Here is a 22,421-nt window from a genome sequence, read left to right as displayed (position 1 = left end):
AGCCCAGTATTTTAGCCTTGTTTTTTTTTGGGGGGGGGTAATTAGGTTTGTTTGTTTGTTTATTTAATGGAGGTACTGGGGATTGAAGGACCTCGTGCATGCTAAGCTACCACTGAGCTATACCCTCCCCCTAAATGTATTTCTTAAGGGAAAAAAATGACAGTACATTTTCGTTAGACATCTTAGGTTTGTTTTCATATGACTTAATTGCTATGGTAGACTTTCAAGTTTAATATAGAAATCAAGAAAACTTCAAATAGCAATGGGAAAAAAATGATCAATATCTGTTAACATGGATTTCAGAGCAAGACAAAATTTTCCAAAAGACAAATTCCAAGGCCTTTGGAGCACATCTTAATATTAATCCTGCCATAGGTAGTAAAAAAGGAAAAAGAAAAATCTATCAGGATATTGAACTGCGTTCAGCAAGTTAGGTGGTAGACGTGGAAAAGAAAACCAGGTAACACCTACGGGACGTGGGGCTCAACTGTGAGAAAACCTCCAGCACCCAGAGAAGGTGCGCTCCAGCCAGCAGGGCTGCTGCCCGACCCGCTGGCCAGTGAGCTGGGAGCCCCTGGACAACAAGGAGCCCTCCCTCAGAGACTCCAGGGCTGGACCCGGGCCATATCAGCAGCGCCTGCCAAAATGATGAATCTGCACTCCCAGAGGCTCAGAATTGCAAAACCACCCCGTAGCTTTCATTGCACTATCATGTTAAGACTCTAAGACTCTGCAAGACTGATGGTTTCTTAATAGGAAATGTCTTTCTGGTCTGACTTAAGGAAGATTGTATACCTTTCTGAGCCCTGTGGATTTTATAGTTTCTACTACTGCCTAGGTAAAAATGCGTCTTGTAAAGTCTGACAATTCAAAAGTCACCATGCCATTTTCATTTGTTTATCTTGTAGCTGTTCTGATTGGGTGCTTTCTATTGTCCTGTCTTCTAGGTCACTAACTAGTTCCTCTGCATTATCTAGTCTGCTTTGCACTTTTAGATCATTCCTCATCTCAGCCAATGAGTTTATCCATTCTACTTGGCTCTTCTTTATAGCTTCAATTTCATTTTTGACATATTTTATATCTCTAAACACTATCTCTTTTAGTTCCTTCAGTACTTTGATCACTCCTTTTTTGAAATCTTGATCTAGTAGGCTATCGACGTCTATTTCATTGATCGTTCTTTCAGGGGATTTCTCTTGTTCTTTTAATTGGGAGTGGTTCCTCTGCTTCTTCATCTTGCCGAGGGGGTGGGGGGTGGGAAGAGACAGACTGGGATTTCAAAATTGTAGAATAGATAAACAAGATTATACTGTATAGCACAGGGAAATATATACAAGATCTTATGGTAGCTCACAGAGAAAAAATGTGACAATGAATATATATATGTTCATGTATAACTGAAAAATTGTGCTCTACACTGGAATTTGACACAACATTGTAAAATGATTATAAATCAATAAAAAATGTTAAAAAAATCAATAAAAAATGTTAAAAAAAAAAGTCACCATGCCTTTAATTATAGCTTGTATTAAACTTGTGAAAATCAAATACTTTAAGGTCATCTGCTACCTCCAATTCTGTTATGAGCTTTATTTTTTCAAAAAACTATTTTGGAATGTTTGTTCACTCTGACTTGAAAAATAACTACCCATCCTATCAGTCTTAATTATACTTTTTCCCCTCCCAGAAATGTCTGCCTTCTCTCTCACTTGGCAATTCTAACTTTCAAATGTTTCACTTCTAATTCTGCCATCCGTCCCTTCCTCAGGCTTCACCCAGTTACACTGAGAACCTCTAACTGTTTTCATAAATCCTTCTCCTGTCTCTTTAATCGCTTTATTACTTCCCTCAGGACTTTCTTGAATATCTTGAATCGTTCAGGATTAGGAAACAGTAATAGAATAAGTTAGTGTAGTAGGTAGAAGATTTACTATTCAAGAAACTGTGTATAATCTATACATGAAAAACTGATAAATATGCTGTAGCTATCATGCATTTGAGATTCTAAATTACTTTCTTAATGGAAACAGATAAAATATAAGCTGTGAGAAAATGGTCTGAAGTTCCCAAGGCTAAAGGATAAGTCACCCTTTATGCTTCGAATATAAAGCAGAATAAATGCTTCTGAAAGTATTCTTTGAAGACGTGTGAATACTTAAGAAAAGGCCTGATAGAGAGCTGAGATGCTTGTGTTTGTTCAGCTGGTAGCTCAGCCAATATCAAACAATTTCTTTTTGGTTTCTGTTTAATCGCTGGAATCCCTACATATTTGGGTCATGGTCTAAAAACTAGTGCTTTTACTGAGTGAGATAACGGAGAGGGAAAAGAGGCCAGGCAATTAGTCTCTAAAAGGTCTAACTCTCAAGATTCTGGAGGCTTTTAGATTTGGACAACAGCACAGTGGAGAGAGCAGCAGGATCAGGGTAACTGTATTTAAAAAAAAAAAAAAAAAAGCAACTGCAAATGGCACCTTGACTGTGTAAAAGCAGTAACAGACGCTCAGCTGTCCATCTCCAGTTGTTCTTTTGAAAAGACACTTTCAAGTATCCAAGTTAAGATTTGTGTCATCTTTTAAAGAAAAGGAGGCCCAGGGTAGGGAGACGGCCTTCTGGGTGTGCTATAAATTACATTTCCTTGCCTAATATTCCACTGACTATTGCAGGAACATCGTGGGCACTTTTCATGTCCTGACTCCCCGCCACGTGCTGAGGTTATGTTCCTCATCTCCAGCAACACGCTCCAGCCATAAGGGAGGCAGCCTGAGTGTGAGACGAGTCAGGGTGCAGCTCCTCTGCTGAGACAGTTCACAGCAGGACCTGGGGCAGCCCAGGAGTCCGCCGGAGTCCGCTGGAAGGAAGTCAGCTCTGGCTCATTTCTAGAAACTCCTCAGATGTCTCCCCTGGCCTCTGTTTCAGAACAGCACGTGCTTTTAGAAACACTTCCTCATTCTCCCTTCAGCGCAGGTTTTATTTACTCTGTAACAAAGCTTCTTCTAAGGTAGAGAAAAATGAGGTGTGATGGGACCAAATATTTAAACAGCTAATTAGCAAACTGAAACCTGTGTGTTAGTTATTAAAAGCGTCCCAACAAGGTTAGAAGGTTCCCAATAAGTAATTTCATTACTCTCTTAGGTTAGAATATTACTTACTTGTTCACAAGCCAGAAAGACTACAACGTCCCCCTTCTCACCCGAGTTGTGAATTTCAAAGATAAGGCGTAAAATAGACTCGAAAGACTCCTTCTGAGCCCCGCTAAGGTACACAACCTCCACAGGGTGCTTATGCTTCACTTCTATGAGAGGCACGTTTCCATAGTAAGAGCTGAGCTTGCTGATCAGGTGAGGTGAGGAGTTAATTATGAGCTTCAGTTCTGGTCTTGCCAGTAAAACATCTTTTAGAAGTCCAAGTAACACGTCAGTTGCAATGCTCCTTTCGTGAATGTCGTCTAGGATGATGACCCCATAGCTACCCAAGAAAGGATTGGACATCATTTCTCTCTGCAACATATCATCAGTACAATACCTGCAAACAAGAAACGTCCAAGTTAGAGCACTCTCATGAAAAACCGTGTAACACACTCCTAACATAAATAACAAAGATGCCTTTCCTATGTCCTTTCGTCTAAATAAGGAGTTTAAATCTTTATCGGGGCCAAGATTCCTTTAAAGTGGTAAACTCTACGGACCTTCAAAACAAAAATACACATCAAGAAATTTTAAGCACGGTTTTCATATGTTCACAGACCCTCTAAGGACCATCGCTGAACCCGAGGTTACAGACCTCTGCCTTACATGTTTCTTACAGATACTAACAAGGGCTCCATTTAACACTTGCCTGGAGCTTCTTAAACAAAAAAGTAATTTGGCAAAATACCTTTGTCAGGTAAGTGTTTCCCCCTCTTTTACCAATGGAAGAATTCTGAATCAGAGCACACGCTCTTCAAGGAAAGGAATGGCTGCCCTGGCTCAGGCTCACGGCCCACGCGTCCACTGGGAGGTCTGTGAGTGGCTCATCGTGGGGGACGATAACAGCAAGGAGTTAGCATCAACAAGCTTGAAATGTCACCCAAGTAATAACCACGCAAAAGCATCCCCCAAACAACCACCTATCTGAGTGCAGCATGCAAACTGGCCAGCATCCCTGGAGGAGGAAGGGGTCATTAGTGATGTCAATGAAATTTTCTAGTAGTTCTCGGGATGTTTTTACAGACAATAGTAAAAATAAATACTTATTGGTTACCCAGCACCATACAAACATCTTCCTTCTGACACTATTTACATATTTACTTACATTATGCCTTGAGGAAACCAATCGTACTAGTTTTTTACCCATTTAAGGTATTCATTTTATTTGTCCCTGTCTATGGTAGGTCTGAAACAGCTATTCATAGAAAGGCCTTGGTCTTTGGCTGGTATCTGGGAGCTTAGATTTGGGAGGGTTCTCACCATTCCCAGAACCGATGCTTACTGTCTGCAATATGGTCTAACAATACGGACTAACCTACTTTCTGCATGGGAGGCTGGAATTCTAGAACACGGTAGTAGGCAGAGGGGGCCTATGTGACCAGCTCCCAGTAAATACCCTGGGCATTGTCTCCAGTGATTCTCCTGGTAGGACAACATTTCACACTCGTCACAACTCATCACTGGAAGAACTTAAGCATGTCCTATGTGAGTCCACTGGGAGGGGCCTCGGAAGCTAGTGCCTGATTGCCTTCGGACCTCACCTCGGGCACCACTTCCCTTTGCTGATTTTGCTTTGTAACCTTTCACTGCAGCAAATTTGATCTGTGGATGAACTATATACTGAATCCTGTGAGCATTCCTAGCAAATCATCAAGCCTGGGGTGGTCTTGGGGACCCTGATACAGTCTTCAATTAACCCCTTTCAAGGAAGAAAGAAAAGGAAAGGAGAAAACATTTATTAAGCTCCTAGTGTGTGCCAGGCACTGTGCTGGTACAACAGTTCTCATTTAACTTTAGAATAATCTTCAAGGTAGACATTACTATCCCATTATTTATAAATGAGGAAACTGAGGTTTAGAAAGGTTAAGTACCCTGCTTAAGGTCATAAAGCTAGGGAGAGAGTCAAGATTTAAGCCTGAATATCTATTACGTCTCATGTCATTGACAAACTATAAAGACTGCTTCCTTCCCCACCACAGATTGGTGATAAAGTCCATGTTCTCCCTCTGCACCTTTAGAAGATCAAAACATTTGCTCCCTGCCTTTCTCCTCATACTTGTTCTCATTCTGTGTCGGCCAAATGAGCAGTGATACACTGCTAATTATTCCTTTCCTCAAACTTAAGAGAAAAAATATCGAATACTACAGTATTACACTCCATGCAAGAAACAGAGATGCATCCAAAATCTAGCTTTCAGGTCACCTGTTACTGAGGTTAATCAGTATGATGTAATGATGTAAGTTACTACTGACTCTTATCTGAAAACATTTTAATCTATGCTACTTCCCTAATGTTAGAAATTAAATTTCTATTCCCTTCTCAGCAAAACTCATCTAAGCACTGATCTGAGAGGAAGACATGCTCCCTCCCTGCCAGGTGGAGGAAGTATGTGTGTTATGTAAGTAGACCTTGGCTTAATTAAAAAGTGGGAAGATGTGACTCACCTAAATTCTATGGGACTCAGCAAGCAAGGCCTGGCCTTCCAGGCGGTTATGTGATACTAAGGGATGGCTAAGGATCTATCCTAAAACTTGCTATACAAGCCATTACTTTTCTACATAACACAGACCTCTATTTCTTACGTCTGTATTAATAAGACCATGTGTTCAGTGCTTAAGAAACGCTATTCCTGATGACTATGTTAAAAAAAAAAGACACGTTGCCAAGGTTTCAGGAAATGTAATTTATATTTTAAATTCTTAAGACCAAATTTCTGAATGCTAAGAATGTGATAAAATATAGGAAAGTTTATTAATATTTTCTAAAATTATATGGATTGAATTTGACCTTAAATAAAAATTGGAGTAATTAAAAAATTTGTGTTCTAGAGGATCCATATTTGAAATTTATGTGTCACTTCTATAAGATATTGTGATATCTAGCTCAGAAAGATTACTTTAGGTATATAATATTCAAGTATCCACTGTTTTTTAAAAGGCCAGAAAAAAGCTTAAAGAAGAACTAAGTTGGTCTACACAGCATCCAGAAAAATGAGAGTGGCATAGAGATTATATTTACTAAGTCCCTATTATACACCCAATAGACTAGATACCAAGGAGTTATAAAGAAAATGAAAAGGATTACATCAAATACAGAACAGTCTTCTATAATCAAGAGTCACCCTTACATCCTCTTATTTAATAACAGCTGTTCAATCCAACCTTGTCAAAAATTACGGCTAGCATGTGTCTCCAAGAAAAGGAATCTGGCTCAAGAGTACCTTTCCAGTTACCCAAGCTGCTAACACGGACGTGGTGTTTACGTGCACCAGTCACACACAGCAGCTCACTGAGTCCCCGCAGCAACCCTGCGAGCAGGTCTGTCAACCGCCCTGTCCTGCAGACGAGGAGGGAAGCTTGGAGAGGCCAGGTGACTGGTGCAAGGCTCCAGGCGGGTGAGTGGCAGAGACACTCATTTCACAGCCACGCCATCTCCTCTTCGGAGCACAGAACGCCAGGAAGAAAACACAGGATGACTTTCTTTTGTCACGCAGGGCTCTTCACTAGTTTTTGACCCCTGTGCTGCTACTCAAACCCAGCGAGCAACAAATCCGAGTATCTGCTGACTGTGCACTGGCTGGGGGACGGCAGGGTGGGGAGCGCAGCGTCCCCGCAACAACGCAACTGTAAAGTGCAGACAGAGGCCAGCCAGAGGACCGGGCAGCCCGCGGAGGCAGGAGGAGACAGAACCTGCAGCGGCCAACGCAGGCCCTCGCCCGGCTCACCGTCTCCACACCTGAAGGCTGCTTTCTACATGAAGGAAGGAAAGCTCCGTGCAGAGCAGAGCTAAATAAATTCAGCAGGACTGTAGTTCTTCCTTCAGCTGTTAGGACTGGGGGCTTAGGGAGTTTTCACCATAGAGCAATCACATGAAAAGCCAAGTCCCAACACACAATAGGTGTTTAAAAGGTGAGACGTGTCTTTGACCTACTTTGACAACATTATTGGATTTCTCCACAATTATTTATCTCTGTGACTTTCTAAAAAAAGTATATGTATATGCATGCTTGATCAATTTTAATAAGATAAAAATGTCATAAGATTTCATTTTAAAAGTGACTATATCCAAGTGTTCTTTTCATAAGGCTTCCCAAGTCTAGATGCATTAAAGATATAAAAACACATATATTATCTTTGGAACCTAGTCAGACCCACACTTTAATTGAAACCATGACCACGTTAGAGGCGACTTCAACATTCAAAGGATAAAGAATGAATCTGCCAAGTGGAGAGATCCTTCACCCTTTCAGGGCTGCACGTCTGGTCCTGTCCAACTCTTCTGACTAGTTTGTGAGTTCCCAAGAAGCAGGGAGGGTTTTTACGTTTATTTGTATCACTCACAGACCATGTGCATAATAAATAATTTAAAAATATACACTAATCCGGTGACTTGGGGACATCCTGGCTGAAACAGCAGACGGTTACACATCTTCAAGAAGTTCAAGTCACAGTGCGGTTGACAGAAATAATCCCTACGGCTTAACACCAGCCTGAAGACCTCAGTCTTCTATTCCTGGAGAACAACATTTGAGGGAAAGCAGCTCAGTACAAGCCAAATGAGTCAGACGGGCTTTCTGAGTGGAAAGAAGTGCACCGGCGTCTGCGGCAGCTGCGTGGGACCGGGCACCAGTCTTTCCTTCATTATCAAATTTGCTGAACATCCTCCAGGGACAAGCATATCAGACACTGGGAATATGAGAGCAAAAAACACCCTATGCTACATGCTACATGACACCACACGACGCCACGGCACCCCTGTCACACCAACTCTAATCAATGTCTGCGGTGGTGTCTGTGGCCCGCTGTGCCCCACCAGGGGGTCTGAGGCCTGCAGACACACCGCGGCAGAAGCACGTGTCTCCTCAGATCTGGGAACGCTCAGGCTGCGCCTGGGGCAGCTGAAGCCCCTGGGGTAGTCATCTTTGGCTGCAAGCAGCTCTGACCAGTTCCTTGAGATGCCATAAGATACTCCAGCTTTCCATGAGGGCGATGCTAGAAAGCTGCTTGAAAAACTGGCCCAGAGCAGTGTTTTTTTTTCCTACTTCTTTTCTTTTTCCTTCTGTTAAGCTCTTGGAACCCACTGTGTAAAGGAAATTCCACAATGAAGCTAAAAACAGATAAAAGGATTTTTTTCTCATAACTTTTGGTAGCTACTGTGAAAGCTACTGAGAATCTGAAAAGTAGAGTTTGAAAATCACTGACCTAAATTGCCACGATGAAGGCAGATAACAAGTTTTTATAAAAGCCCAGCAGAGTATTCTGTAATTTACACCACAGAAAGGTCAGGGACGCTCTCCTGGGGCAGGTGACCTCCACACAGCGTCTCGCAGAGCAATCAGCCAGGCCTGGAAGAGGCGCAGACGTTCTCAGCGGAGGGAGCAGCGTGTGTCCAGGCACATGGCACACAGAGGACCACGCGTGTCAACCACCGTGCAGTGGAGCTCCAGAAGCACAGCTGGGAGGCCTCTGGGCCCGACCTAACAAGTTGTGACTTTTTCCTGATGATTAGGGAGGGCCATGGAAAAAGTTAAGACAAGGAATCCCTGATGGTGCCCGTGTTGGGGAAACATCTGGTGACAGAGCCCGTTTATCCTTACACGTTACAGATGCTTAAAGCACAGAAGGCAAGAATGCGCTCTTCCACCGCAGAACACAAGCCAAGAGCACAGCAGATGAACCCCCAAAACCAACCTCAGGATCGTTTCAGTGGTACAGCAGTTCTCAAAAGGGATCACGTAGCCAACTTCATGACCAATGTTAACATCCATCTCGTCTGCCACCCGGAGGGCGAGCTGGACGGCGGTCTGCTTGTGGACCTGTGTGCATACCACGCCCCCGTGCTGGTAGTGGATGGAAAGGCAATATTCAGCACACCACTGAGGAACCTTTAACGGGGACAAATGAGACAGGATCAGCCCCGCTAGGAACACAACAAATGCAACACAAAAACCCAAGGGTTCACCTTGTAAGCGACTGTTGTCTTCCGCCAATGAATCACCAGTGAGCTGCATCACGTCTCGTTACATCTAGCTGCATCACACGTTAGTGACACTCTGAACAATTGTGTTTATGCAGCATTATTATTAGAAAATAAAGCTAAGAATAAACAGGAGTTAGCAGGGACTGTGAAAGCTTGACTCCCAGATGGAAAAAAGGCAAGTAAGAATAAAAAGCAGAGTAAAAAAAAAGTTTTTTAACCTCAGCTGTTCTGAAAAGACCTATGTACTTAAGATTACGATTTTCCTCCTGGTTACAAGGAAGTACCATCAAAGATATAGCTTCTGGCATAACTATTATGTTTTAGGCAGTGTAAATGTTAAATAGCATTTAGATGAAAAATAGTGATTCAAAATTAAAACATTTACATTTAAATCTAAAGGATCATAACAAAACAACCACATAAGCCTACTTAACATTTCCCTGGTAATAAAAGCTAAAATACAGCGTGTGGCATTCACCATCTAAACACAGTAAAAAATACAAGCTCAGTGAGATAATCAACCAATCCATCCAGATGTGGAAAGAGTCAATTCCAAGGCTGCTCTTGAGTCATTTATTTTTAAAACGCTTTCATTGAAAATGTATTATGGATCAATTGATTTTATCAGGCTCATTTGTGTAGGAATTGTTATGGTAGAAAGTACTGAATTCATTTGTATGCTGCAGTCTTAAGGCACTGTTAGTAAATTATGCTTTGTTACAAGTATTTTTAAAATAAATCGTTCTGAGTGTTAATAGGTCCAACGTATTTAAAAGTTTTAACATTTTGAATTATCTTGAGATTTACTATTTACTAGACTCATCACGGAATTCTTAGGTTTTAATACTCACTATAATTTGAAAAATAAATATAACTTACCAGAAATCAAGTAACTCCAAAATGAACACCTGCAAATTCCTGATGATTAAAAGTGTAAGTGTAGTTCCTCTATTTAAGACAGGTGTCAGCCTTGTGAACAGGTTGAACTAATCAGTAATTATTTACTCAAAACCCGCTTTGTTCTTTGAAAGATTAACACTCACACACGACACTCAGGAAATCTGGAACCACTGCACAACACAAGAAACGACAAGGTGCCCAGGGAACCAAGAGTCAGGAGCCCGGGACCTGCATGCCACTAGTTTGTTACTTGTGAATCACAACTTCTCTAAGCTTCAGTTTCCTTCCCTGTGAAACGGGCTGAATGGGTGAGACCTACCCGTCAAGTCTGAGCTGTGCCATTTTCTCCTCCAGGCTGGCTGTGACACCCCCTCTGCCCCCCACCAGGCAGGAGACCCCACAGTGTACTTCCCCACGACCATGGCAGGGCTCACACGTCCCGCAGCTGCCGGTCTGTTCCAGTCAGCGGCAGTCTGCTCACTCGCCCCCCAGACCATGGGCTCTGGGAGGACAGAGACTTACCGTGGTCACCAAATAACCCAAGTCAGTTTACTCAGTAAGTATCTGTTAAATGAACAAACTAATTTCTTATACTTTCCAGAAAGATTTTCAAGTTCTATGATTCTCTGTGTTCTACCTTGAATTGCCTCAGCATCACACAAAACTGGGAATGCATGTAACAGTTTCTGTCTCCCTCATTCCCTAGCAAGTAATTTTTTATTCTTGTCAAATCCTTAGTTTTTAACCTAATTCCCCTTATGTTTTTCACTTAATTCCCTTCATGTCAGGGTCTACTATCTATGTCCCTAACTGAGACCTCAAATATCATTTTGTGAAAAATTATAAAACCGGTTATTTGAATCTTTGTCTCCCCACCAGACTTTGAGATCCTTAAGCTGGCCATTTGTGGCTCACATTTTCCTCAATACTTAACAGAGGACCTGACACATAAGAGGGATAAAAAGTATGTGGATGAATGGATGGATAAAGACATCAGAATAACTGAAAAGAAGACAGAGAAAGGCTTGGACTCAGTACTTAACGTGGGAGAGAAGTAGTAAAACTGAGGGACACTTTTTGCTAAGGAAGAGTGAGCAGTGCTCACTACCAGTCTAATTATGCATAAGAAGCAGCAAATATTCTAACATTTCTAACTTGAAATTCCAGGGCAATGGTCTCATTAGCAACCACCAGAAATTTAAAAGTAAAATAAAATGAATGAATGAAGAAGCTATGTGCAGTAGCACAAAATGCCTTTGTGGGGAGTGAAGAGTTCGGGGGGGAGGGAGACGCCCTTCGGGAGTCAGGAAAGCAGTCAGTGTTAAGGTTAACACAGTGTTGAGGATGGGAGGACACCCAGGTGCAGCTCTCCTGAGATCCCCTGAAAAACAGGCCGGGAGCCTGAGCGAGGGGCCAGAGCTAGAGATGGACACAGAATTTCAGAGCTGAAAGGAATCTCCAGTAGGCACGTAAGCCACGGCGTCATTTTACACACAAGGTAAGTCTTAGAAGGGCGACTCACGCAAGTCACACTGCCAGTAAACAGCAAAGCCAGAACTGATCCAAACCTTCCAACTTCTCATCAGCGTAATTTCCGCTCTGCCAGTTACTTCCAAGCATCTTCATAGAAAGATGGTGGTGGAAGGTGGTTCTCAGCAGACAACATTTTTCACTACTCTTTCTAGCCTAACAGCAGTGTCAGGGGACAGTACCACGATGAGTGGGCGCTGTGTACGTAGCTAGAGATCCTGCTGAAATTACACCAGCCAGTTTTACTAAAACACATGAATATGCTCAGCTTGGTTACTATTCTAAGACCCAGAATAGCTGCTTTCAAACTCTAGAATTCTACATGAATCAGATGATTATGGGCCACATTCCCAAGCTTCTGATTTTGTTTTTTGAGTGTATTTCATTTATTTCTATCTCTTCATACAAACAAGTTCTGCAAGATTAGATTATTACAGTATGTTTATAATGATATAAACATCAGATAGGCCCGGCAGTGCAAAAAGTTTAACAATCCATCAGTCCTCACTGTCCTTTTTTGCCCTCATCTACTACCGAGCAAATTATTTCACCTATGAGGCAAAGAAAATAATTCAGAAATGGGACAGCTCTTCTTAGAATCAGTTAAAAAAAACAGTGAAAGACTGAACAAATGCATATTGTGCTTAACGCGGGGATGTCTGCTGACACAGCCAAGTTAAAAGTGGAGCACAAGTCACAGCTCACTGCAGAGGGCTGTGACCCAGACGCAGCTCTGACTGTGTACCACTCACTGCCCTTTTGGGAGCAGATGCGCACGGATAACAACAGTCCGTGGTGCAAATGCAAACTGAAAGGTGGTCTCTGAACGAAAAAGAAAGACATGAAAACATACCTTCCAAATCACTCTAAGCAAGCTCAGACACACTGTGCTGTCTGATGCCTTAACAAACTCAGAGTATTGGGTGGAACAGTTATGGTTCAGCAAATGCTGAAAAGGGAATATTTCAAATTTCAAGGGACACTAAGATTACAGCTTCACAGGGCACTCCTGCATCCTTTGCACTTCGAACAAGTTCTGTACCATTCCATGCCTAGATTCTGATTCTCCTCTGGGAGTGGCTTTTTCCTTGTCCCAACAGGACCTTACCCTTCTCACCAATGAGTCACGTGCCTTTTAGAGATTTCGTCTCTCTCTCTCTGGCTTCTCTTTGAACGATTTCTCCCTCCTGCCCCTGCATTTAGAAAAGTTGTGCAATTTGGTGAACAAAATAGAAAACTGCTCTTTTAAATGAAAAAAACAAACCTACTTACAGATCTGCTTGGGAGTTTCGGCAACAGACAACACCCAAATTTATATATTTGGTCTAGAAACTTTTCCTACTAGAAACCACGACTTCAAATATTTCCATTCTGAAGTCACCTTAACAATTTTTTTTCATATTCCTTCAATCCATTTTCTTAAAGGCAATTTTTTGGACTGTATGTTGTGCCACACGTGGTAAAGCCTGAGCAGTGAAGCCCACCTTACGTTTGGTTCCAAAGCCCAGCCGGCCTGGCTCGGGGCGCGGGCGGTGTCAGGGGGCCCAGGGACAAAGGGCGTCCTCGGCTCTTGGCGCTCCTCTCCTCCCGGAAAGCCGATCACCAGGCCCTGGCCAACCTGCCGCTATGGGAGGAGGGAAGATGAGCCCCGCGAGGAACCAAAATCTAATCTGTATCAAGGCTCCATCAACTGAAGTTAGTAACTGGAGTTCGACAAGCTGTATAGATTTGAAAAGTGAAGCCAAGATGCTCCACCTCCAACCCCAAGCAACAGGCACGGAGGTGGGGCTGCTGGTTTCTGGGAGGCTGGGGCCCCAGGTCCTCGGGGGCCTGATTCAGGTCAGGACCAAGACAGCAGCTACAGTCTCACCACTGCCGCTGCAGCAAGAGGACATCCATGTGAGTCACGCCGGGGTAGAGCTTCCCGCCCCTCCATGCACTGCTGGATTGCCCCCTCCTCTAATGGATGTATGAATACAGAAAGTGAGAAGAAAAGCCATCTGCTAGACACAATGCAACTCCAGTTAAACACGTTCTAGACCCAAAGGCCCCCAAACCATCATTTCCATCACTGGCCTGATTCTTCTCCTGGACCCGAGGGTGCAGCTGTGCCAAGGTCTCAATCACTCACTTTTACTTAAGTTCCAGAATCATGGACTCCAAAAGCTGAAAGGAACCTTGAGGACCACCAATTCACGAATCCCTACAACAATGTTCCTGTAAAGCACCCAAGCCTGAGCCTGCCCCTAAGGCTGCCCGACAGGAGCCAGGACGTCAGAATACATTCCTGAGGGTTCAGCGTCACACATCCCAGATACCGTATTTGTACATACCCTGGGTGAACACAGGCAGGGTCCACCAGCAGAAAATGGTGGGTGCGGCACTCAGCTAATAAGGTGGAGATGTTCTATACAGCTTCTCAATTTAGGCTCTCAGGTGGGTCATGCTTAGTCACCTCACTAACCCATCCGTTTCACGGGAAATTTCAGGACAAAAGCTGGAGAAGGACAAGTAAGTAAAATAGATGGTTCTAAACATATTTCATGCTCTTTTAGGCTCTTTCAGAACCCTGCCCCAAAAAAGGCAGTAAGCAAATGCTCTGTAAACGTATGAAAAGTTGTCCCCTTTTCCAGAGGGCAGTCACAAAACGGCCTTCATGCCATCTGCACCAAAGAGAGAGAATTTTTAGGATCTAGCAGAAAACTTGTGGTCCTCTTTGGAAGGCTTAGGTCTAAAGACACATTTTTCTTTGAAAGGTTTAAAACTCTGAGGGAAAAGAAAAAAGTCTTAAAAGCTCTTTAAAAAATAACCAAGCTATTTCAAGAATTAAGAAAACAACTGATATTCTCATTATTTGGATTAATTTAGAAAAGGACCATTTGGTCATCATTTGAGTACTGTGTTGATTCCTCTCACCCTGAAGATACATACTGCCTTCATACTTGACAGAAACAAGCATGATTATTTAAAAGATTAAGAAGCTAAAGATGACAAGAGAAACCACTGCTAGGTATTAATATAACATATCACATAATATATGACAATAATTCTTGCCCATAAAGATCACAAATTCTAAAAGAAAACTCAAGAAGTATGTATTAAAAAATTTTTTTGACAGCAGTGTGGGTTAGCAATTCTGAAGTTAAGTTTTAAGTATTGAACAAGTAAAGATATTATGAATAATGAGGGCTAAGTTTCTCGTAGGTAGAGAAGGGAGTTACAAATATGGAAGCGGGGAGGGCTAGTATGAATGCTGTGCAGCTGAGTGGAAGCAGAGGCATCAGTATCAATCCGGGGTTTTTAAGAATACGGAGAAATAGAGATAAACAGAAATACGCAAGGAGAGAGAAATGTAAGCAAAGAAATAGAGACGGAAAATAGAGAAAGATAGAAACTGAAAGAACTAGAGACACAGGAGGAGAAACAGCTACAGAGTTAGAGAGGGAGAGGTGTGCACACCACACGCGTGTGTCTCCTCGCCACAGAGCAGTAAGTCAATGGCAGTGGGCACTCAGTACCCAGCTCCTGGTTTTTAAATACAATCTCCACTGAAAGGAACCAGGGCTCCTTGAGCAAAATGGCTGCTTCCAAGACTGAAACAGGGAACAGACTAGATGAGCCTGTGATACCTTGCTGTGCCAAAAGGCAAAGAAATGCTCAGAGAAGGATGTCGGAAGAATACAGAATTCATCGTGAAGGGGCTCCTATAGGACACATTAGGGATACTCTGAGCAACAAAACAAATGGGCTTAGTAATGGATTATAATCCACAGGACAAAATGAGAATTTGAGTCCACACTGACATAAATGAAAAAATAAATAATGAAGAAGAAAAAGCTCAGTTCTACAGAAGAATTCCAAATATTAAACGTAGAAGGGATGTCCGAAAAATTACCATTTGGTTACCACCACGCAGTAATGTCAAAGGTAAGAATCATCAAAGGATGCTCACGTTAGCAGGCGAGTGCATGATGAGAAGCACACTTTACACAGTTTCCCCATATATTTCAATATGGTATCTCCCCCAAGGGGGGAAGAGCAACCTTACAATAAAGATCAAGAGAGTCGCCACCTTACCCAGTTATCAAATTTAACATCACCAGCCATGGGAAGAATCTTGTGTCTCCTGACATGATGCCCTGAGGTGGACACACAGCACTTCCATGCTCTTCCTGCCAGAAATGCACACTTGGAATCTAACCCAAAGGAAGCATCAGACATTTGAACTGAGGGATGTTGTACAAAATAATTAACTTGTTGGAAACTCTCATGGTCATGAAGGACAAGGAAAGACTAAGAAGCTGCTTCAGATTAAAGGTGATTAAAGAGAACTGACGATGAAACGCACTGTAATTTTGGACTGGATTCTGAACCAGATTTTTTTTTATTACTAAGGTCCTTACCAGGAAAACTGATGAAAACTGAATGTCTATAAATTAGATAACAATGAGGTGTCAATATCTACTCCTGATTCTGTTGTGGCTAGCCCTGGAGCAGATATTGCTGAAGTATTTGGAGGCAAAGGGTATCATATCATCAACTTAACCATAAAAGGTTCAGAATATAAAAACACTCCGTGTGTGTGTGTGTGTGTGTGTGTGTGTGTGTGTGTGTGTGTACACCAACAGAGAGAATGATAAAGCAAACTGGTAAAATGTTAACATTTGGGGAATCTGGGTGAAGTATATACAGAAAATCTTTGTACTATTTTTGCAACTTTTTGTTGTCTGAAATTATTGCAAAATAAAAACTTGAAATAATTTTTAACTTGCCATTTGTCCCAAGAAACCAGGAAAACTACACTGCTTCAATTTTCATCATTAGCTTCTTAAGACAAACTGAAACCATTCACTGTAGCAACAACGCATCATAACAAACAGAAAATCATAATAAACCCTTGATATTGGCAGCTATAAATTATAGGAAAAAACACCTATTTTCCATCCCATCTCTTTTCAAGTTATATTTAGAACAAGCAAGCATCAGAGATAATAAAAGCTTGAAGCAGCAATGTATACTGGAAAGAGCTCTTAGAATTTCAGCTCAGATGGTTATGAGACATTAGTTAAACAAATTATCAAATCCCTCTGGGCCAGAGTTTCATCATCTGAAAAATGAAAGGGTTCTATCAGGTTATCTCTGTGGTCTGCTCTAATTCCTGTATCACAAGAATCTATAAATTAATTTAATAAGAGAAACACTTAAAATTTAAGAGTAAAATAGAGATCTCACTAAAATCAAACTTGAAGTACAAATATAACAACAATCAAGTGGACAGTAAGTATTAACTATTTACATTAATTCTTTCTTCCTTTTTTGATCCTGGAGGGGGTGGCTCTGGGCCTGGATCATATTTGGCCACTCAGTTATTTCTTACAGTCTGGAAAATAATTTCCTTGTGCTTTTGAATTTCTGTAACTTAACCAGCTTCACCAATAAACACGTCCACTTATCTTGACTATCAGACTGCTGGGCGTGTAAACATGGCAGTTAATCCCAAAATTTATGGTGGGCAGATAACATCTATCACATCCTTTAAAATATAATCTGCGCAAGAAAATAATCTGAATAGTTTTTTTCCTGCTTTTCTAAGGAAAATTCAGTAGTACAATAAACACAATTAATAGCCACATAAATGTTATTCACTTTTATTCAGCTGGCTTTAATAAATAAAATTAGGCAAGTAATTTAACTGTTGTGCCTGAATTTCTAAGGCTCTATTTTGTTGTTTTCTGATTTAGATAATATCACTACTAAAACAGACCACTGTGCTGTGACACGGTAATTATTTAAGTTAAAAACATACAATATATAAGGCATATTTTTTTTTTAGAGGCTACTCACCTGAGAGCTCTTGCCACATTTAGCATCTCCTGAAATAATCACAATTTGATTTTGAAGCAGATACTCCATAAAGGAGTATTTTTCCTTCCATATTGGAAGGTCTTCTCTTTCTTTCAGAAGTTTATAATAACGTGATGAATACGGCAATCCATCAAAAGGGTTAAGTTCCAGGTCCTCACAGGCCAAAATCCTCTCCTCATCCCCATCGCTGGAATCGAGGGATTCGGGAAAGTAGCGTTTTTCGGGGGAGGAGTTTGGACATCCCAGTTCTTCTTCCATCGTGTCCAATGAGCTTAAGCAGCTGGCATTCCACAGTCAGGGTTCTCCTACCACTGCCCACTGCAAGCCGAGGGGAGAGGCTATGTGCACAAACTCGGACGGCCCAGCCTCTAGGACTTCATTCAGGTCAAGGTTGTTTAGCTAGTTGAGTTTCTCAAATCTGCATCTGTTCTTCTTTGCTGCATTAGCTACTGTGCTGGCTCACTTCAGCGCTCTTCAGCACGTTAAATAACTGTCGACAGACCACACTAAAAACAACACACAAACGAAGAAGGACAATCAGGTACATACATACAGGATGTTCAAAAGAAAAAGCATAAGCGTTCAAAAACAAAAACATCATTTTTTTGTTAACTGGTTACTGTCTGTCATTTCTGCTGTCTGTTTAAAGGCCAAGAATAATTTAGGCTGGCTCTGTTTTTGTTTTTGTTTTTTTGCATATATATATATATATATATATATATATTTTTTTTTTTACTGAAGTATAGTCACTTTTCAATGTGTCAATTTCTGGTGCACAGCACAATGCTTCAGTCATACATGAACATACATATATTCGTTTTCATATTTTTTTCACTGTAAGTTACTATAAGATATTGAATATAGTTCCCTGTGCTATACAGTATGAATTTGTTGTTTATCTATTTTATATACAGTAGTTAGAATCTGAAAATCCTGAACTCCCAATTTATCCCTTCCTACCCCCTTTCCCCACGGTTGTTTTCAATGTCTGTGAATCTGTTTCTGCTTTGTAAATAAGTTTGTCTGTTTTGTTTTTTTTTTTTTTTAGATTCTACATATAAGCAGTATCATATGGTATTTTTCTTTCTCTTTCTGACTCACTTCACTTAGAATGACATTCTCCAGGTCCATCCAAGTTGCTGCAAAAGGCATTATTTCATTATGGCTGAGTATAGGCTAGCTCTTAAAGCCTAGCTGGCTGCTTTAATCGTTTGGAAAACAATTCCACTGGACCTGGAGCTCTCTGCCTGACCTCTGTCACACGTCCTGCATCGTGACTGACAGTGAACAGAAAGCAACAGGGGATGTTGTGATTGTGAGGCTCAATCACGTGGTCACTAATCCCACTACAAAAGAGACGCCAGACCCTATAAAAGGGAAAACTGTGAGGGTCTGGTGAGTGTTCCCCGACACTGGCTATAAGAAAGTCTATTATTTACTTTTTTTTTTAATTAAGGAATTCTCCAGTTTAAAGGAGAATATTAAAAAAAACCTTTTATTTTATATTTGCTTGTGCCAATTTGCAAAATCGAATGAGTGTATTTATTATTATTATTTTTTCCATCTGAGGCTATGGCTAGCTTTTGTTAATGAGGTCTTTCGTTTGTTTAATTAAACCAGAAATTGTAAGCATATTTCTTGAGATTCCTGGGTCTTGAGCCTAACATGTCAGCTTCAAGAGGCAATAAAATACAACATTTAATTTAAATGAGGAAGAGAAAGTGCCTAACAAAGGGTAAAATTTACACCAGTAATATTCCCTAGGTGTCTTCCAATCACTGATGGTTTTTTAAAAATCCTATCAGTATTGCTGGAAAGAGGCCCCTTTTCACAGTAACCAAGTGAAAACTAAGAAGACAAAAACTCAAGTGAAAAAGAACAAATAATAAAATATAGTTCGTGACATTTTGTCGCTCAGATCACTGTTTCTACAGCACCCCATTTACTGGGACCACTGCTTTACAGTGAGGGGGCTGGAAGGGCCAGCTCCTAGTCAAGAGTAATAAAAAATCTTCTCCATTGGCCAAGCCAGGCTCCATGGAAACAGTCAATCCCTAAGAAACACTTGCTGAGGCCTTTTTGGGGCTTAAATTCATAAACTAGGCACTGTGTAAACACATCAGGATACTGTGGGGGTAAGTCAAAGAGCGGAATAGGACTTCTAAAAACACACACAAATAGGCCAAAAGAGGGAGACACTAACAACCGGGGCGGGGCGGGGGAAGGTGTGGGGAAGGACGTTTTAGCTCTGTGCAGGTACAGTTCTGTAAAATTCATTGTTTCAAAATTATAATGGAATTATAACGGTGTGATAACATAAGTGTAACATAGATTAACGTCCCCGTTCTTCACCGCCTCTCTGGGTGAGACCAGATCCACAGACTAACTCCAAGAAACACAACAGCTTGAGATTGCAGGGCAATGTGACTTTGAGGAGGCCTCCAAGAATCAGAAAATCCTACTGCTTAAGAGAAGTTGACATTTAGTTTTATGTTCAATTTTCTTTTCTTCTGCCTAGAATCCCTTCCAAGGGATCTCATTGTGCATGTAAATTAAATTGCTATTATTATGACCAATGATTGCCTTTGGTACTATTTCTGAATTGTTTAATGTCTTTAAAAAAAAAAAGCATAGCTATTATTTTTACCAAATATGTGTCCTTGAAATGCTTCTCTTAATTCTACAATGCTCCCTACAAGTGTAATAACCTTATAATTAGAGTAATTAAATTTCTTCATAATCAAGTCTTACTTATAAAGTATTGACCATTTTAAACCATTGGGGAATAGTCATGTATTCTGAATAGTCATCTTTCTGGAGATTTAAAGCTCAACTAGCCCCTTCACAACGTGTAAGACACATCACCCACTTTTCGGTCGTGGTGATCTAACGATTATTACAGATTCTTTGCCACTGCTCCCCTGCAGAGGTCGGGTCTATTTCCTCTCCCCTTGAGTCTGAGCTGTCCCTGTGACTCTCTACGACCACAAGAACGCCGTGAAGTGATGCTGAACTATTTCCAAGGCATTCATGTGCTTGAAACACTTCCCCTGGGAACCAGCTGTCATTCTGTGAGGTGCCCAAGCCACAGGGAGGGGTCACTGGTTAGAGACCAAAGCTTGGCGTCGGCTGGCAGAAAGAACAGACCGCCAACCATGCGGGTGAGCCGTGGAAGACGCTCCAGTCCACTGAAGCTTCCAGATGATCACAGACCCAGCCAACAGGACCCCCAGCAGAAGGAGCAGCCACAGGGGCTCAGTCAAACCAAAGAGTCACGGGAGAGACTATATGGTCACAGCCGTGAGCTGCCAAGTTCCAGCAACAGTTAACCAAGCTTCTAACTGCTACAACAGGATACTCAAAATGTAATTTTTCCTCCATGATTCAGGGTCACCATCAGTTCCTGTAACAGAATGATGTCTTCAGATTTCCCTCAAGGGTCAGGGGTCAAAGGCCAGCCTGTGACCCCAAAGCCCTCTTTTCTCCAGGGATTTAGTACCCACATCACTCGTCACACTATGGTCAGCATGCTTACTTGATGAGGCCATCCTCTGCTCTTCTAACCTGCTCTCCTACCTGTTACATTAGAAACCAGTTAGGCTTGTGTGACAGAAACACTTGAAATGATTGAGTCCACAAAGAGCTCTACCCTGAATCCAATGTGTCTGAAGCTATGAAGCTGGTGATGCCCATTTTCACTTCTCTCTGGACCTTTTTACTGCTGTACAGACTGAGCTCCAGACTCGGAGTGGGGAGCGGCCGAGTTCTGAGCCCACCGCCTCCCACGATACACATACACCTCTCCTCACTTATCCTGCAGCTGGCATGAGCCATGGCAATCGCTTCCTCCCAAGTGCAATTAAATACATACAAGAGACCCACGTCCTGGCCTTTGGCACATTTAGCAGTACCAACCTAAATAAGGGAAGACAAGTAATACAGTAGGTTACATGTCACTCAAAATAAAATCTAATAGAAACTGTCCTGCCATCAGTGTAAACTACACTGCACTGCAGAATTTTAAATCTGAAAGATGGGCATTTACTCTGTCCTACATGAGACTGTACATTACATAATCTGCCCAAGACCGCCCCGTGAAGGGACTTTATTACGACTCTTGAATGAGTATTTATGAAAATAATACGTATCTAATATAACATGAAACAACCTCAGCAAGAAAGAATCAGAATTTGATGTAAGATGAGCTGTGTCTTAGCCACTCACACGTTTGGCTGTGGTCCACTACTTCTAGACATGCAAATGCAGTTCCCAGACAAGGACGGACGAAGACTGCAAGGGACTAAATGATACAAGATGGCGAAATCTGTCCTGAGTAACTTCGTTGGTTTTGCTCTTCAATACTCCTCTTCCGCATTTTCCTCCATGTTCAATTTAATAAAAAATGTGTTCTTCACAACTGCCAAACTCTCAAATGCACAATTTTAGCAGTTTGCAGAGATCGGGAAATTTCCCAAAACTTAGTCTCTGGAGGTCTTCCCTCTTCTCTCCGTAGGGCCTGAGTGGTCTTGTCCCATCTCATGGCTTTAATGCCATCCCTATGTGGAGGACCCCTCTTTATAAGCCCTGTCAGTCTGCTCCCCTGAACGTCAGTCTCGTGTATTCAACTACCTACTCATCACCTCCAACTTGGATATTTAACAGGCACTTCAAGTTCTACATGCCTGAGACTGAGCTCCTGATATTTGCCCCAAAGCCACTAACCTGGTCCTCTCATCTCAGTTACTCCCTTCCTTCCATCTACTCAGACCAACATTTTTGAAGTTATTGATTTTTCTTTATCTCAAATCCCACATCTGATCCTTCAATGGGTGTCTAGGCAGAGTAACAGCCTCCAAAGATGTGCGTGTCCTAATCCCGGGGATTTGTGAATATGTACTTAGCTTGAGAAAAAAGGACTGTGGATGTGATTAAATTAAGGCACTTGGGAAGTGAGATTAGTTT

General features: G+C 41.7%; 1 protein-coding gene across 2 annotated transcripts in view; it reads right to left on the bottom strand.

Annotated features, from left to right (window-relative positions):
• The window catches only part of DHX32 (DEAH-box helicase 32 (putative)), a 35,783-nt gene extending 17,837 nt beyond the window's left edge, over positions 1-17,946 (bottom strand). The window contains exons 1-3 of one of the 2 annotated variants that reach the window (XM_074373407.1): positions 17,439-17,946; positions 8,876-9,069; positions 3,149-3,521 (exon numbers count right to left, since the gene is read on the bottom strand). In XM_074373407.1, coding sequence (XP_074229508.1) covers positions 3,149-3,521; positions 8,876-9,069; positions 17,439-17,717 — 846 coding nt within the window. In that variant the 5' untranslated portion in view covers positions 17,718-17,946. The remainder of the gene's footprint in view (positions 1-3,148; positions 3,522-8,875; positions 9,070-17,438) is intronic. The other variant, XM_074373408.1, reaches the window with a different exon arrangement.
• Positions 17,947-22,421: the final 4,475 nt, after the last annotated feature.

Source organism: Camelus bactrianus, chromosome 11 (assembly GCF_048773025.1).
Source record: "Camelus bactrianus isolate YW-2024 breed Bactrian camel chromosome 11, ASM4877302v1, whole genome shotgun sequence".
Lineage (NCBI taxonomy): Eukaryota > Metazoa > Chordata > Mammalia > Artiodactyla > Camelidae > Camelus > Camelus bactrianus.
This window is presented reverse-complemented; position numbering and strand designations above follow the sequence as displayed.